At 46.2% G+C, this 18,327-nt stretch overlaps 2 protein-coding genes across 3 annotated transcripts in view; both read right to left on the bottom strand.

Annotated features, from left to right (window-relative positions):
- Positions 1 to 18,327, bottom strand: part of LOC140069955 (alpha-1-antitrypsin-like) — a 65,230-nt gene that overhangs the window by 4,864 nt on the left and 42,039 nt on the right. The window lies entirely within an intron of this gene.
- Positions 9,649 to 18,327, bottom strand: part of LOC140069954 (alpha-1-antitrypsin-like) — a 213,224-nt gene continuing 204,545 nt past the window's right edge. The window contains exons 1-5 of one of the 2 annotated variants that reach the window (XM_072116267.1): positions 13,841 to 13,971; positions 12,666 to 13,390; positions 11,849 to 12,113; positions 10,274 to 10,421; positions 9,649 to 9,880 (exon numbers count right to left, since the gene is read on the bottom strand). In XM_072116267.1, the coding sequence (XP_071972368.1) occupies positions 9,692 to 9,880; positions 10,274 to 10,421; positions 11,849 to 12,113; positions 12,666 to 13,386 (1,323 nt within the window). In that variant the 5' untranslated portion in view covers positions 13,387 to 13,390; positions 13,841 to 13,971 and the 3' untranslated portion in view covers positions 9,649 to 9,691. Of the gene's footprint in view, positions 9,881 to 10,273; positions 10,422 to 11,848; positions 12,114 to 12,665; positions 13,391 to 13,840; positions 13,972 to 18,327 lie in introns of those variants that run through there. The other variant, XM_072116268.1, reaches the window with a different exon arrangement.

Below are 18,327 nucleotides of genomic sequence, written 5' to 3'. Positions count from 1 at the left end.
TTCAAACCAATGGGTGGCAGAGAGGAACCAAAGGAGGTGAGCAAGAAGCGCTCAAATAATATCGGTACATGATAAAAGTTTGCCAGTATATTTTGTGGATTACACAGCAGGGTGGCGACAAAGTTAACATGGAAGCCATGAAAACAACCCAAAATTCTGCCTGACACAGCTCGTTTGATAAGGGGACCATGTATGGAGGCAGTGAACTAGTAGTAGATTAAAGGTGCTGCAGTTAAAACTATGTTAGTTGGATCTTGGCATGGAGCTGGCGCTCCGCTGCCAGGCGAGCTTTCGCCAATCCAAGCCCGTGTCTCTAGGCTACTCCCCAAACAGCACTTCTAAGAACCTTTTGTATAAGATCAAGTGTAGTAGCGTTCTTATAAGTTTAGGATATGGCGGGTGAGGGGAATGTAAACAGAAGCGCAAGAAGCGCTGAAATAATATTGGTAAATGATAAAAGTTTGCCAGTATATTTTGTGGATAACACAGCTGGGTGGCGACAAAGTTAACAACTTTGATGTGGAATCCATGAAAACAACCCAAATTTCTGCCTGACACACCTCGTTTGATAAAGGGACGATGTATGGAGGCAGCTATATGGACGACTTTTGGAGGTAGCAATGGAGACAACGTGTGGAGGCTGCTATGGAGACAATTTAATTTGGATAGTGCCTGTATGTGGCAGTCCAAAAAAGTTTTCAAACCAGAGGAGCAGGTAGGTGGCCCTCCAGAAAAATGAAATAGATTGAGTGCCTGCATGTGGCAGTCCAAAAAAGTTTTCAAACCAGAGGAGCAGGTAGGTGGCCCTCCAGAAAAATGAAATAGATTGAGTGCCTGTATGTGGCAGTCCAAAAAAGTTTTCAAACCAGAGGAGCAGGTAGGTGGCCCTCCAGAAAAATTGAATAGATTGAGTGCCTGTATGTGGCAGTCCAAAAAAGTTTTCAAACCAGAGGAGCAGGTAGGTGGCCCTCCAGAAAAATTGAATAGATTGAGTGCCTGTATGTGGCAGTCCAAAAAAGTTTTCAAACCAGAGGAGCAGGTAGGTGGCCCTCCAGGAAAATTGAATAGATTGAGTGCCTGTATGTGGCAGTCCAAAAAAGTTTTCAAACCAGAGGAGCAGGTAGGTGGCCCTCCAGAAAAATGGAATAGATTGAGTGCCTGTATGTGGCAGTCCAAAAAAGTTTTCAAACCAGAGGAGCAGGTAGGTGGCCCTCCAGAAAAATTGAATAGATTGAGTGCCTGTATGTGGCAGTCCAAAAAAGTTTTCAAACCAGAGGAGCAGGTAGGTGGCCCTCCAGAAAATGGAATAGATTGAGTGCCTGTATGTGGCAGTCCAAAAAAGTTTTCAAACCAGAGGAGCAGGTAGGTGGCCCTCCAGAAAAATGGAATAGATTGAGTGCCTGTATGTGGCAGTCCAAAAAACTTTTCAAACCAGAGGAGCAGGTAGGTGGCCCTCCAGAAAAATGGAATAGATTGAGTGCCTGTATGTGGCAGTCCAAAAAAGTTTTCAAACCAGAGGAGCAGGTAGGTGGCCCTCCAGAAAAATGAAATAGATTGAGTGCCTGTATGTGGCAGTCCAAAAAAGTTTTCAAACCAGAGGAGCAGGTAGGTGGCCCTCCAGAAAAATGGAATAGATTGAGTGCCTGTATGTGGCAGTCCAAAAAAGTTTTCAAACCAGAGGAGCAGGTAGGTGGCCCTCCAGAAAAATGGAATAGATTGAGTGCCTGTATGTGGCAGTCCAAAAAAGTTTTCAAACCAGAGGAGCAGGTAGGTGGCCCTCCAGAAAAATGGAATAGATTGAGTGCCTGTATGTGGCAGTCCAAAAAAGTTTTCAAACCAGAGGAGCAGGTAGGTGGCCCTCCAGAAAATGGAATAGATTGAGTGCCTGTATGTGGCAGTCCAAAAAACTTTTCAAACCAGAGGAGCAGGTAGGTGGCCCTCCAGAAAAATTGAATAGATTGAGTGCCTGTATGTGGCAGTCCAAAAAACTTTTCAAACCAGAGGAGCAGGTAGGTGGCCCTCCAGAAAAATGGAATAGATTGAGTGCCTGTAGGTGGCACTCCCAAAAATTGTTTAAAACAGAGGACCGGGTCGGTGGCCCTCCAGAAAAATTAAATGCATAAAGTACTATAGCTAGAGCCAGTGGGCCCTGTCAAAAAATAGCCAGTTTCCTCTGCTTTACTGTACAAAGAGGAGGAGAAGGAGGAAAATGAGGAGGAGGAGGAGTGGATAAATTATTCAGGTTGAGCTTCCTTCACCTGGTGGAGATTGGAAATTATGAGAAATCCAGGCTTTATTCATCTTAATAAGCGTCAGCCTGTCAGCGCTGTCAGTCGACAGGCGTGTACGCTTATCGGTGATGATGCCACCAGCTGCACTGAAAACCCGTTCGGACAAGACGCTAGCGGCAGGGCAGGCAAGAACCTCCAAGGCGTACAGCGCCAGTTCGTGCCACATGTCCAGCTTTGAAACCCAGTAGTTGTAGGGAGCTGTGTGATCATTTAGGACGATGGTATGGTCAGCTACGTACTCCCTCACCATCTTTCTGTAAAGATCAGCCCTACTCTGCCGAGACTGGGGACAGGTGACAGTGTCTTGCTGGGGTGACATAAAGCTGGCAAAAGCCTTGTAAAGCGTACCCTTGCCAGTGCTGGACAAGCTGCCTGCTCGCCTACTCTCCCTCGCTACTTGTCCCGCAGAACTACGCACTCTGCCGCTAGCGCTGTCAGAAGGGAAATACTGTTTCAGCTTGTGCACCAGGGCCTGCTGGTATTCATGCATTCTCACACTCCTTTCCTCTCCAGGGATGAGAGTGGAAAGATTTTGCTTGTACCGTGGGTCCAGGAGAGTGAACACCCAGTAATCGGTGCTGGAATAAATTCTTTGAACGCGAGGGTCACGGGATAGGCAGCCTAGCATGAAATCTGCCATATGCGCCAGAGTACCAACGCGTAAGAATTCACTCCCCTCACTGGCCTGACTGTCCATTTCCTCCTCCTCCAACTCCTCCAACTCCTCTTCTTCTGCCCATACACGCTGAACAGTGAAGGACTCAACAATGGTCCCCTCTTGTGTCTCGCCAACATTCTCCTCCTCTTCCTCCTCATCCTCCTCCACCTCCACCTCCTCCGATATGCGCTGAGAAACAGACCTAAGGGTGCTTTGGCTATCAACAAGGGAATCTTCTTCCCCCGTCTCTTGTGACGAGCGCAAAGCTTCCGACTTCATGCTGATCAGAGAGTTTTTCAACAGGCCAAGCAGCGGGATGGTGAGGCTGATGATGGCGGCATCGCCACTGACCATCTGTGTTGACTCCTCAAAGTTACTCAGCACCTGACAGATATCAGACATCCACGTCCACTCCTCATTGTAGACTTGAGGAAGCTGACTGACCTGACTACCAGTTCTGGTGGAAGTTGACATCTGGCAGTCTACAATCGCTCGGCGCTGCTGGTAAACTCTGGATAACATGGTCAGTGTTGAATTCCACCTCGTGGGCACGTCGCACAACAGTCGGTGAGCAGGCAGTTGGAGGCGGCGCTGCGCTGCCCTGAGAGTGGCAGCATCTGTGCTGGACTTCCTGAAATGCGCACAGATGCGGCGCACCTTCGTGAGCAAATCAGACAGATTGGGGTATGTCTTGAGGAAACGCTGAACTATCAGATTTAACACATGGGCCAGGCATGGCACATGTGTCAGTCTGCCGAGTTGCAGAGCCGCCACCAGGTTACGGCCGTTGTCACACACAACCATGCCTGGCTTCAGGTTCAGCGGTGCCAGCCACAGATCAGTCTGCGCCGTGATGCCCTGTAATAGCTCTTGGGCGGTGTGCCTTTTATCGCCTAGGCTCAGCAGTTTGAGCACCGCCTGCTGTCGCTTAGCGACGGCACTGCTGCTGTGCCTAGAGCTACCGACTGATGGCGCCATGCCCACGGATAGTAGTTCGGAGGAGGAGGTGGAGGAGGGGTGGGAGGAGGAGGAGGCATAGTAGGCCTGAAACACCTGGACCGAGGTAGGCCCCGCAATCCTCGGCGTCGGCAGTATATCACCAGCCGCAGGGTCAGACTCGGTCCCAGCCTCCACCAAGTTAACCCAATGTGCCGTCAGCGATATATAGTGGCCCTGCCCGGCAGCACTCGTCCACGTGTCCGTGGTCAGGTGGACCTTGTCAGAAACGGCGTTGGTCAGGGCACGGATGATGTTGTCTGACACGTGCTGGTGCAGGGCTGGGAAGGCACATCGGGAAAAGTAGTGGCGGCTGGGGACCGAATACCGAGGGGCGGCCGCCGCCATGAGGTTGCGAAAGGCCTCGGTCTCTACTAGCCTATAGGGCAGCATCTCCAGGCTAAGCAATCTGGAGATGTGGACATTAAGGGCATGGGCGTGCGGGTGGGTTGCACTATATTTGCGTTTCCGCTCCAGCGTCTGGGGTATGGAGAGCTGAACGCTGGTGGATGCTGTGGAGGATCGTGGAGGCGAGGATGGGGTTTTTGTGGCAGGGTCCTGGGCAGGGGGCTGACTATCAGCTGACACAGGGGAAGGAGCAGTGGTGTGCACGGCCGGAGGTGAACGGGCTTGTTGCCACTGAGTGGGGTGTTTAGCATTCATATGCCTGCGCATACTGGTGGTAGTTAAGCTATTAGTGGTGGAACCCCTGCTGATCCTGGTTTGGCAAATGTTGCACACCACAGTCCGTCGGTCATCCGGTGTTTCCTTAAAGAACCTCCAGACTTCTGAAAATCTAGCCCTCGCCGCAGGAGCCCTCGCCACGGGAGCTTCACTAGTTGACACATTTGGCGCTGATGCACCAGCTCTGGCCCTGCCTCTCTGTCTGGCCCCACCACTGCCTCTTCCAACCTGTTCTGGTCGAGGACTCTCCTCCATCTCAGAAGCACTGTGTTCACCCGGCCTATCAACCCAGCTTGGGTCTGTCACCTCATCATCCTCCGATCCCTCAGTCTGCTCCCCCCTCGGACTTCCTGCCCTGACAACAACTTCCCCACTGTCTGACAACCGTGTCTCCTCATCGTCGGACACCTCTTTACACACTTCTTCCACTACGTCAAGAAGGTCATCATCACCCACAGACTGTGACTGGTGGAAAACCTGGGCATCGGAAAATTGCTCAGCAGCAACCGGACAAGTGGTTTATGAGTGTGGGAAGGGTCCAGAAAACAGTTCCTCAGAGTATGCCGGTTCAAATGGCAAATTTTTCTGGGAGGGGGCAGACTGGGGGGGAGGAGGCTGAGGTGCAGGAGCTGGAGGAGTGGCGATTTCGGTGACATGGGTGGACTGCGTGGAAGACTGACTGGTGGACAAATTGCTCGAAGCATTGTCGGCAATCCACGACATCACCTGTTCGCACTGTTCTGGCCTCAACAGTGCTCTACCACGAGTCCCAGTAACTTCAGACATGAACCTAGGGAGTGTAGCTCTGCGGCGTTCCCCTGCTCCCTCATAAGCAGGTGGTGTCTCACCCCGCCCAGGACCACGGCCTCTGACCCCTGCAGTAGTTGGACGCCCACGTCCCCGCCCTCGTCCTCTACCCCTAGCCCTCGGGTTAAACATTTTGAAAATGAGAGTTATAACTTTAATTTTTTTTTAACTTTTTTTTGTGTTTTTTGTTTTTTTTTGTGTTTTTTAGTTTTTAAAACCAAACGATGCTATCCTATTGCTATGGCTATTTTCTAGCCAAGTATGAAAGCACACTGCTATGCCAGATGAGATGACGCTGAGTTATTAAAAAAATAAACGTAAAATAAAAAAGGAAATGGCAGACTGTGCCTAATTGAAATCCAACCCCTAATAAATTTTCCCACTTCGGTCTTTGCGATGGATATGTGCGTCACTAAGCGCAAAACACAGCGGTCGCAAGTCTCGCTACAAATTGCTCACAATTTGCTAGTAGATGCACTGCAGCAAGTACAGCCACCAGCAGATCAACCAGAAATCAAATATATATAATGCTACTGTAGGCGTAAGTAAGCCGTTTGGAGTCTCCTATGGCTATTTTCTAGCCAAGTATGAAAGCACACTACTATGCCAGATGAGATGACGCTGAGTTATTAAAAAAATAAACGTAAAATAAAAAAGGAAATGGCAGACTGTGCCTAATTGAAATCCAACCCCTAATAAATTTTCCCACTTCGGTCTTTGCGATGGATATGTGCGTCACTAAGCGGAAAACACAGCGGTCGCAAGTCTCACTACAATATGCTCACAATTTGCTAGTAGATGCACTGCAGCAAGTACAGCCACCAGCAGATCAACCAGAAATCAAATATATATAACGCTACTGTAGGCGTAAGTAAGCCGTTTGGATTCTCCTATGGCTATTTTCTAGCCAAGTATGAAAGCACACTACTATGCCAGATGAGATGACGCTGAGTTATTAAAAAAATAAACGTAAAATAAAAAAGGAAATGGCAGACTGTGCCTAATTGAAATCCAACCCCTAATAAATTTTCCCACTTCGGTCTTTGCGATGGATATGTGCGTCACTAAGCGCAAAACACAGCGGTCGCAAGTCTCACTACAAATTGCTCACAATTTGCTAGTAGATGCACTGCAGCAAGTACAGCCACCAGCAGATCAACCAGAAATCAAATATATATAACGCTACTGTAGGCGTAAGTAAGCCGTTTGGATTCTCCTATGGCTATTTTCTAGCCAAGTATGAAAGCACACTACTATGCAAGATGAGATGACACTGAGTTATTAAAAAAATAAACGTAAAATAAAAAGTAAATGGCAGACTGTGCCTAATTGAAATCAAACCATCAAACCCCTAATAAATTTTCCCACTTTGGTGTTTGAGGTGGATATGTGTGTCACTAAGAGCTAAACACAACGGTAGCAAGTCCCCCTGCAAATTCCTCACAATATGGTACTAGCTGCAAATAAAAAAAAAAAAGTATAACGTTATTGTAGCCCTAAGAAGGGCTGTTGGGTTCTTGGAGAATCACTCCTGCCTAACAGTAAGCTAATAGAACACCCTAACGCTTTCCCTGACCAGCAGCAGCTCTCTCCCTAGCGGCATCCAGACACAGAATGATCCGAGCAGCGCGGGCAGCGGCTAGTCTATCCCAGGGTCACCTGATCTGGCCAGCCAACCACTGCTATCGACGTGTAAGGGTACCACGTCATGCTGGGTGGAGTGCAGAGTCTCCTGGCTTGTGATTGGCTCTGTTTCTGGCCGCCAAAAAGCAAAACGGCGGGAGTTGCCATTTTCTCGAGCGGGCGAAGTATACGTCCGAGCAACGAGCAGTTTCGAGTACGCTAATGCTCGACCGAGCATCAAGCTCGGACGAGTATGTTCGCTCATCTCTAAACATGACACATTCTTTGAGATATAATTGACCAATGCCTTAATTTCATCTGGCCTGTCCTTTCTAGTGAAACACATGCAGTATTTCACAGTACCATTAAAGGGCCATTATTATTATTATTATAATTATTGTTATATTTGTTTCTTAATTGCCATATATACTCGAGTATAAGGCGACCTGAGTATAAGCCGCGACCCCTAATTTTACCACTGGGAAAAAACTGGGAAAACCTATTGACTTGAGTATAAGCCGAGGGTGGGAAATGCATTGGTCAAAGCCTCCCCCCAAGTTCATAGCCAGCATGCCCACAGTGGTATACAGCCAGATTGCCCCCTGTAGTATACAGCCAGCCCAGCCTGCCCCTGTAGTATACAGCCAGCCCAGCCTGCCCCCTCTAGTATACAGACAGCCCAGCCTGCCCCTGTAGTATACAGCCAGCCCAGCCTGCCCCCTGTAGTATACCGCCAGCCCAGCCTGCCCCTGCAGTACACAGCCAGCTGGCATGCGCATAGTATGACGCGGCAGCTGGCGATGTCATAATATGCGCCGGCCGTAAGATAACATGGCCGCATCCTGCCGCCTGTTACAGAAGAAAGAAGAGGAGCCGCGGGAAGCCAGAAGAGGAGCCGCAATGACATCGGGGGAGAAGCGCTGCGCATCTGGGCTGCCAAAGGGTGAGTATGTAAGCTTTTTTTTTTAAGTGTATTGACTAGTGTATAAGCCGAGTTGATTTTTTTCAGCACATTTTTTATAAACGAGTATATACAGTATTTTGTTAATGAGAAACAAATTGCCAACTCACCCCTCTTTTACTCTTGACACCTCCATCAGCTAGATCTGGAAAGTAGCGCATGTAACACTGTCCGGAGTCCACGGACACACAATTGAAAAAGAAGGTTTGTAGTAGATGTTCAGCGCAAAATTTCACAAAGATCCGATAAAGCTGTGATTCTTCTTTATTGAGTGAAGGACAACAATGCAGCACACAAATACAGAGTAAAGATCAACGCATTTCGACATGTCGCATCTTATTCATGACCTGATCATAAATAAGACACAACGCATAAAAATGTGTTGATCTTTTCTCTGTATGTGCATGCTGCATTATTGCCCTTCATTCATTAAAGGAAAATCACAGTTTTATCATATTTCTTGTGAAATTTTGTACTACAAACCTTATTTGTTTAATGTTATGTTATTATAAGTATTTTCCCTAGCCCATTGTGAGTATGGCAACTGCCCTGTTATTTCCGCCATATTAATTACAGCCCCTCCACAGTATATACATCTCTCCCCATTATATTCACCCCCATATTTACAGAACCCCCAATCAGCTCTACCCCGCTGCTCTACTTTATCTTCTTCTCCCGTCGGGAGCCACTTTCTCTATGAAGAGACACAGGTTGGAGTGTGTGATGACACCATCAAGCACTGTGGCTTGTGTACTGTAGAGCGATGTACACGGGCAGTCCTGTCTCTCAAGTGCCAATGCAATTGTTTTTTCAGACAGTATGGACTTGTCAGCGTTTCACAAATCCCTGGTACTAGTTACTTGCCACCAGTTGGGTCCGCAATCTGCTGCCAGAGGCAGGAACTTCATCCTACCTCATGGCAGAAGCGGCCCTGGTTTATATACAAGTGTAGGGAAAGCTGAGGGTGTACAGGGAGAGATAAGAGTGTAGGTGTGATATTATCACATTAGTTAGGGCTCCGGGCAGCATATGTGTTGAAAGCTGCCTTAAGGAAATCAGCTGACAGCAGAGAGAAGAGGGTGTGTGTCTTACATGTACATTCTCACTCCGTATTCAGTCCAGTGTAGGCAGAAAGTGCCTAGAAATGGCCATCTGAGGCATCACTGAATGAGGTTGATAACAGAGGGAAGGCTGCTGAATAGCAGTGAAGGAAGTAAGATTGGGGCAACAAAACTAATTGCAGAAGGGCTTAAAATTGCATTCCCTTCAACATATCAAAAGTTTTTTTTAGATGACAGTTACTCTTTAACAATAAAAAGTACTTCCATCAAAAATGACTTGGCTTACATCAAAATCTTGAAAACTGCAGTTGCTGCTGATAACAGCTCTGCCCTTTGGCTCAGCAGAGTCACAGTATAGCTAAAGGGCAGCTTGAACAATTACCAGTGATGGATGACCAGGAATATTCTCCTGAATTGATTTTAAGCTTTAGTTTAAATGTATCCCTTTTTCCAGGTCTCCTTACTATTAGGGGAGTTTCCATTTCGTTCATCGGGATTGACAGATAAGCTATGTGATCTCATGCCAGGGGGCAAGAGATGGCTTACTGTAAGTAAATAAGAACACCATTTTACACTATAACATTTTATTGATGCAGAATTTGGGAGAGAATTATTTCTGGGGGTTGACAATTCTTCCATTGAAGAGGATACTTTTGGATTTGTGGTCATACACTGAAATAATAAAAGGACGGCTAAAATTAATGCGAGGTGGAAGCATCATGGGAATTATCTCAAGTGCTGTAACGGCTGCTGCTTCTGTCCCCTTCTCATTAACACTGATTGCAGCTTTATGGATAGCCTAAGGAGGTTGAGAAAAACTGTTATCAGAAGAAGATGGAATATGAATGGATGAAAAGTATACTTAGGTACAAGCATAACTTAAAAATTCTTAATGGGTTAGACCATGTAATTCAATTGATGCTTAGGAGATAGATATACAATGTCCAAGTGGATCTGATTCCTAAAAAGGAGAGGCGGCCTAGGCAAGCCTCTAATAGACAAACATTGTAAAAGCCGGCAGCACTCCAGACTGTAGGTATACAATTCTAAGGTGACATTTATTCAAGCTTGATGAAGTTGTCTCACACTGAACCATTGCACATGGAATAAATGTAACCTTTGAATTGTATATCTACAGTCTGTAGTGCCCCCTGCTTTTTCAATTTTTATATAGATAGTTAGAAATACTTACCTTAGAAATCTTTGAGTCGGCATCTCCTGTAATACCAGACAGGTCAGCGGTGTTTGAGAAAACGTCTACTAGTCCCATTTTGGTTAGTGTTTCTTTAAGGTTGATAGTACCAGAGATGGAGAATTTTGGGAGCAATAAATCCACCAATCTATTTAAAAAAGAAATTAAAGCCAATTTATAAACTATATTTGTCATAAGTTAATATGCAGATGTTTCATGGCCCAAATATTGATTGTTCTATGGAAAAACATACTGGGGGTCATTTACTAAGGGCCCGATTCGCGTTTTCCCGACATGTTGCCCGAATATTTCCAATTTGCGCCGATTTCCCCTGAATTGCCCCGGGATTTTGGCGCACGCGATCGGATTGTGGCGCATTGGCGCTGGCATGCACGCGACAGAAATCGGGGGGCGTGGCCGAACGAAAACCCGACGGATTCGGAAAAACCGCCGCATTTAAAACAAAAAATCTGCCGCGGAACTTGCACTTACCTTCACTCAGCCCGAGCCGGTGAACTCCAGATCAGATGCTTTTCAGCACAGCAGCGCCACCTGGTGGACGGCGGAGGAACTACCTTAATAAATCCCGGCCGGACCCGAATCCAGCGCAGAGAACGCGCCGCTGGATCGCGAATGGACCGGGTAAGTAAATCTGCCCCACTTTCTCTTTGAAGCTTGTTAACAGACACAAAGTTTGTGAAAAAATTTAAAAATCTTTGGATTTACTGGTGAAGCAAAAATCCCAACTCCTTAACGCCCATTGGTCATAGTACAAAGAATTTTTTAGTTTTGCTATCATCACCAGTATGGTGATCAATGTTCTTACCATTGTAAGAGTCTTCGAGAAGTACAATATATGAGTGTGATGCCAAAAAAGTAACAATCCATCAATTCAAGCAAAGGTTTCACCAGAAAATGAACTGTTTTTCAAACAGGCTATTATGTTAAATATATTTTTATGAATTACACTAGGGAACGAATAAACATTTTTTGTAGTATCTGGAGTTTTTCACCTTATTGTTGGTATTTTTGACCTTTTATTTCCGAAAATACCTTCCATTTCTCTCTAGCAGTTCTAATTTATGAGACGTTGAGCATTTCTAACAAGAAATACGTAAGATGGTAGAACGGTATCATGGATGATGGGATACACACGTGTTGGCTGATTACTGTTGGAGAATCCAACATGAATGTCCAAGAACAACTCATCTCAGGAAATCATGACCTGACGGAAAATCTCTAGCTACAGCCAAAAACTATGACATTCATTTTCAAAATTTCTTTAGTACAATATTAAGTGACAACTAGTTGGAGCAGCGTATACTTTGTAGGGTGGAAATGCCAGATTTCCAAAAGTAGAGCTCATAGAAGAAAACAGATCCCCAGAATTAGTGTCCCATAGCTTTATTACATCTCCTCCCTGTACTCCAAAGACCTCAAAGAGTTGGCTCCAGACTATGGCTGCCTAAGACCCAGAGGAAAAGATTGTTAAAGACTGTTTACCACTGCCTCTATAAAGACTGACTATGGCATACGTTAATAGATAGATAGACAGACTGGTAGATACTCCCTTACCGCTTGTGCATTGATTTCTTCCATATTTTAATTTTTTCTGTGTTAAAATTGTTCTCTACTTCTGACAACTTCCCCTCATTTGGCAGGATGAATAAGGCATTGGCACCTCCTTTATAGGGTATGGAGATCACAGTAGCATCATCATTGAAAGCCACATTGTACATTCCTGTTCTGCTCATGAAAGACGCCTTCACAGTTGTATTCTCATTGACATGGAAGTCTCCCTCTTTGGTCCATTCACTGTTAAATGGGTTTTCCCATTTTGCTATAAAGAATAAAGAGAAGGATAATAAGAGTTTATTATTTAGTAGTAGAGTGGTGAAATATGACAGACACTACTTAAAGGAAACCTACCACTTCTGAAGGTAGGTATGAGATACAAACACCGGGCACCAGCTCAGGGTGAGCTGGTGCCGGTGCTTAGTCTCGTTAGTGTTAAAACCGCGGTATCGCGGTTTTAACACTTTTGAAACTTTCTAGCAGAAACTGCTTCGGCGCTTCGTGCACACGATCGTGCGCGCGCCTACATTGGAAACGCCGCAGGCGTTGCGCGCGCACGGTCGCGCGCAGCGCCGAAGCAGTTTCTGCTAGAAAGTTTCAAAAGTGTTAAAACCGCGATACCGCGGTTTTAACACTAACGAGACTAAGCACCGGCACCAGCTCACCCTGAGCTGGTGCCCGGTGTTTGTATCTCATACCTACCTTCAGAAGTGGTAGGTTTCCTTTAACAAAAAAAAATGTGCCAGCAATAAGTGAAGTATGGCCTATCTGCAGCAACCTATTTCTCAACAATAATTTGTAAAATAAAGTACCTTACCTTTAAAATAAATGTAGTTAATGAGGACAAATATGGCGTCCTGGTCTATGCTGTCCAGCAGGTCAGCAATCTTGCCTTGAGTGTTTTTCTCCACATAACTGTTGATCTGCTTTTTTGCTTCTTCTGTGTTTTTGAAATCAGTAGAAAAGGCCTCGGAGTGGTAGCGTGTCTTGGCTTCATCCAAGAATGTCTGGAGAATCTTGTGCTCTTTGGAAATGAAGAGAGCATTCCCACCGCTGAGCTTTAGCTCCCTGTCCACATCATTCAGGAGATGCAGAAGATGGTGGAACCCCTTATGAATGTCTTCTTCTGAGATCTCAGAGGTGTTAAAACTGAGTGCTTCAATGATCTGTTTATGGGTTTGAGCCTTGGCACCAAGGGACAGGAAAGCAAATGCAGTAGAGATACTGACAGGTGAAAAGACAATGTTCTCAGAAGGATGATCTAGAGCTACTTGCCGATACAGGTCAAAAGCAAATTTAGAATTGTATGGTGCTATCTTGTGGCAGGGCAAGGACTCATTATGGTGATGGTGGTGCATCTTGTCATGGTGTTCTCCTGTCTTGCTTTTCTCATCTTTGTGATCATGGTGGTCATGGTCATCATGGTCATCTTTGTGGTCATGATGGTCATCTTTGTTATCTTTATTATGGCCTTTATGATGATCAGCAAAAGCCAATACAAAAAGTAGGGTGACTCCAAAAAACACAAAAACCCTCATGTTTCTAAAAGGCAAAGGAAAAATATTCTACTTCAGTACAACTACAGTTGAATTTGTAACTGAATATTATTCTGTCAGTTTACCTTGGAATGGTCACACAGTTATGAAAGGACAACAGGGCATAATACTGGAACTAGGGTAAAAGCTAAGCTAAGCTTCTTCTTAAAAAAGCAGCATACCCACTTAATGTATCAATGCCACATAAAACTTGAACATGTGTAGTGCTATTTGTAAGAATATATGGCAATCATATAATCTACAGATAACCCATCGCCTACCAGGCACTGGTGATACAGTGTGAAAATGTATTTGACAATTTGATGATCCAGAAACTAAGTAACCCAACATATTTTATCTCTTGGCATTATATAAAATGCAAAATTAAGAACCCCAATCCCAATTAAAAACCCCAACAATCTTGTATTTATGTAAATCACCCATTAAATGTACTCACAATATTCCTGGATCCTCAACACTTTCCCAGATACCTAAAGCATTATAGATGCCTTTATATAGTATAAAGGAAGCATCCTGTTGTGAAAGGTACAATCTCTCTAATCATTAACCATATAACCTCTAGGCTGCTGGTTCACATTTGCCAAAGTCAATATTAGGTAGTTAAATCTATTTACTTTTAAGTTCTCTCAATGTAAACTAAATGTTGCACTGTTGATGGATCATAGCTCGGTTAATATTTATTTGCATGTTTTAAGGCTTTTAAGGATTTTGACATTGAAAACTTCCTGGCCAGGCCCCATTTTTTAAAATCTTATATGTGTAACTTTATGCGGAAATAACTTGCAAATGCTTTAACTGGATTTTGAGATTTTTTTACACATTTGGGGGGATTAATAATGCCTTTTCTGCCAGTTTACTAGCAGACTAAGACATAATCTTACCAGCAACTAAGAACATTCTTACAGTATATACTCAAGTATAAGCAGAGTTTTTCAGCACAAAAAGATGTGCTGAAAAACCCTAACTTGGCTTATACTGGAGTCAAGAAAAAAACAAGTGTACTCACCTACCGATGGCCACCCCGGCAGGTCCTCTTCTATCCATTGCGGCCCTGGCACCCAATATAATGCATGTAGGAAAAAACTAAATATGTACTAGCATTCTGACGGCCCCCCGGTAGGTACTCTTCTATCCATCACAGGTCCGGCATTGGCTCCTTGTCCCAGCGCAGTCCCTGGCAGGCATCGTGTCGCACGCTGATGTTTGAATGTGTGCGCTGACATTGGCACACACTATGATGTCAGCGAGCGGCTGATGTCACGATGCCTGCAACGGACCACGCCGTGACAAGGAGCCGATGTCGGAGCCGCGATGGATAGAAGAGGACCTGCCGGGGTGCCATCGGAAGGTGAGTACACATTTAGTTTTTTTGCTACAGGCATTATATTGGGTGCAGGGGCTGCAGGCTATCTACTGGGGGCAAGAGCTGCAGACTATATACTTGGAGACAGGGGCTGGCAGGCTATATACTACAGGGGCAGGCAGGCTCTAGACTACAGGGGGCTAGCAGGCTATATACTACAGGGGGCTGACAAGCTATATCCTACAGAGGGCTGGCAGGCTCTAGACTACAGGGTGCTAGCAGGCTCTAGCCTACAGGGGGCTAGCAGGCTCTAGACTACAGGGGGCTGGCAGGCTCTAGACTACAGGGGGCTGGCAGGCTCTAGACTACAGGGGGCTGGCAGGCTATAGACTACAGGGGGCTGGCAGGCTATAGACTACAGGGTGCTAGCAGGCACTAGACTACAGGGGGTTAGCAGGCTCTAGACTACAGGGGTCTGGCAGGCTATAGACTACAGGGGCTGGCCGGCTATATACTGGGGGGTTGTGACTAGAGATGAGCGAGCACTAAAATGCTCGAGTGCTCGTTACTCGAGTCGAACTTTTTCTGATGCTTGCATGTTTGTTTCGAATAACGAACCCCATTGAAGTCAATGGGAGACTCGAGCATTTTTCAAGGGGACCAAGGCTCTGCACAGGGAAGCTTGGCCAAACACCTGGAAACCTCAGATAATGATGGAGCACCACGGAAATGGACAGGAAACAGCAGGGGCAGCATGCATGGATGCCTCTGAGGCTGCTTAATCGCACCATTATGCCAAAATTATGGGCAACAGCATGGCGATGACAGAGTGACCGAATGAGGCTAGATAGCATCTAAAACATCCAATAATTGACCCTGACACTATAGGGGACGGCATGCAGAGGCAGAGGCAGCAGCGGCAGGCTAGAGAGTGGCATGGCGACATACCCCAAATGGACTCAGGCTTCAAACCAATTTAAAAAATTCCTTTGGCGAGGATAACGTGTAGCACTGTATGTATCAGTATTTTGCCTGGTTAAGGCGGCAGAGAGGAACCAAAGGAGGTGAGCAAGAAGCGCTGAAATGATTTTCTATGTGAACAAAAGGTTGACGGTATATTTAGTCGATAACACAGCATGGTGGCTACATAGTGACCAAGTTCCATAACGTATCTGGTGAAACACCCGAAAAATGAGCCTGACACAGCTCGTTTGCTAAGGGGACGACATGTGGAGGCAGCCATGGAGACGACTTCCATGATTAAGAGCGACAGTATGGGGCATCTATATTGCGCTGCTATGATTGAAACTTCAGGTCTCCAGCATGGCGGCGACAGATACATTATGTATCTGGTGAAACACCCGAAAATTCTGCCTGACACAGCTTGTTTGATAAGGGGATGATGTGCTGTATTTCCTCTCACGCTGCAGCGTCTGGGGTATAGACAGTTGAAAGTTGCGCATGGAGACATTGGTGGACGCTGTGGAGGATCGTGGAGGCAAAATGGACAGGTAACAGCAGGGAAAGCATGCATGGATGCCTCTGAGGCTGCCTAATCTTGCGATGGAGCTGGCGGTCCGCTGCCAGGCGAGCTTTCTCCTGTCCAAGCCCCTGCCTCTCGGCTCCTCCCCACCCAAAATGGGCCTGGGGGCCAGAAGCGTTTACTTTGAAAAAATTATCATTTTCAAAGCAAGCGCGGTCGTTTGAATATTTCATCTAGGAATAATGGAATAGCATAGCGGTTCTATTGTTTAATTTTTTTCGGAAATGGTTCCATGATTAAGAGCGACAGTATGGGGCATCCATATTGTGCTGCTATGAACTTCAGGTCTCCCGCATGGCGGCGACAGATGGGCCGAGTTCCATTATGTATCTGGTGAAACACCCGAAAATTTTGCCTGTCCAAGCCCCTGTCTCTCGGCTCCTCCCCACCCAAAATGGGCCTGGGGGCCTGAAGCGTTTACTTTAAAAAAATTATAATTTTCAAAGCAGGCGGGGCTACAAACAGCACTTCTAAGAACCTTCTGTATAAGATCAAGTGTAGTACTGTTCTTATAAGTAATTGGCCTGGTTATGGCGGGGGAGGGGAACGTAAACAGATGCGCAAGTAGTGCTGAAATAATATCGGTCGAAGATAAAAGTTTGGCGGTATATTTTGTGGATAGCACAGCAGGGTGGCGACAAAGTTAACAAGCCATTAAAACAACCCAAAATTCTGCCTGACACAGCTCGTTTGCTAAGGGGATGATGTATGGAGGCAGCTATATGGACGACTTTTGGAGGCAGCTATGGAGATGACATGTGGAGGTAGCAATGGAGACAACATGTGGAGGCAGCTATAAAGACGACGTGTGGAGGCTGCTATGGAGACAATTAAATTTGGATAGTGCCTGTATGTGGCAGTCCAAAAAAGTTTTCAAACCGGAGGAGCAGGTAGGTGGCCGTCCAGAAAAATTAAATAGATTGAGTGCCTGTATGTGGCAGTCCAAAAAGGTTTTCAAACCAGAGGAGCAGGTAGGTGGTCCTCCAGAAAAATTAAATAGATTCAGTGCCTGTATGTGGCAGTCCAAAAAAGTTTTCAAACCAGAGGACCGGGTAGGTGGCCCTCCAGAAAAATTAAATACATAGAGTACTATAGCTAGAGCCAGTTGGCCCTGGCAAAAAATAGCCAGTTTCCTATGCTTTAGTGTACAAAGAGGAGGAGAAGGAGGAAAATGAGGAGGAGGAGTGCATACATTATTCAGGTTGAGCTTCTTTCACCTGGTGGAGAATGGAAATCCTGAGAAATCCAGGCTTTATTCATCTTGATAAGCGTCAGCCTGTCAGCGCTGTCAGTCGACAGGTGTGTACGCTTATCGGTGATGATGCCACCAGCTGCACTGAAAACCCGCTCAGACAACACGCTAGCGGCAGGACAGGCAAGAACCTCCAAGATGTACAGCGCCAGTTCATGCCACATGTCCAGCTTTGAAACCCAGTAGTTGTAGGGAGCTGTGTGATCATTTAGGACGATGGTATGGTCACCCACGTACTCCCTCACCATCTTTCTGTAAATATCAGCCCTACTCTGCCGAGACTGGGGACAGGTGACAGTGTTTTTCTGGGGTAACATAAAACTGGCAAAGGCCTTGTAAAGCGTACCCCTGCCAGTGCTGGACAAGCTGCCTGCTCGCCTACTCTCCCTCGCTACTTGTCCCGCAGAAGTACGCCTTCTGCCGCTAGCGCTGTCAGAAGGGAAATACTGTTTCAGCTTGTGCACCAGGGCCTGCTGGTATTCATGCATTCTCAAACTCCTATCTTCTACAGGGATGAGATTGGAAAGATTTTGCTTGTACCGTGGGTCCAGGAGAGTGAATACCCTGTAATCGGTGCTGGAATAAATTCTTTGAACGCGAGGGTCACGGGATAGGCAGCCTAGCATGAAATCTGCCATATGCGCCAGAGTCCCAACGCGCAAGAATTCACTCCCCTCACTGGCCTGACTCTCCATTTCCTCCTCCATTTCCTCCTCCTCCAACTCCTCTTCTTCTGCCCTTACAAGCTGAACAGTGAAGGACTTCTGTCTTGCCAACATTCTCCTCCTCTTCCTCCTCATATTCCTCCACCTCCTCCGATATGCG

Source organism: Engystomops pustulosus, chromosome 7, assembly GCF_040894005.1.
Source record: "Engystomops pustulosus chromosome 7, aEngPut4.maternal, whole genome shotgun sequence".
NCBI classification, from domain to species: Eukaryota; Metazoa; Chordata; class Amphibia; order Anura; family Leptodactylidae; genus Engystomops; species Engystomops pustulosus.
This window is presented reverse-complemented; position numbering and strand designations above follow the sequence as displayed.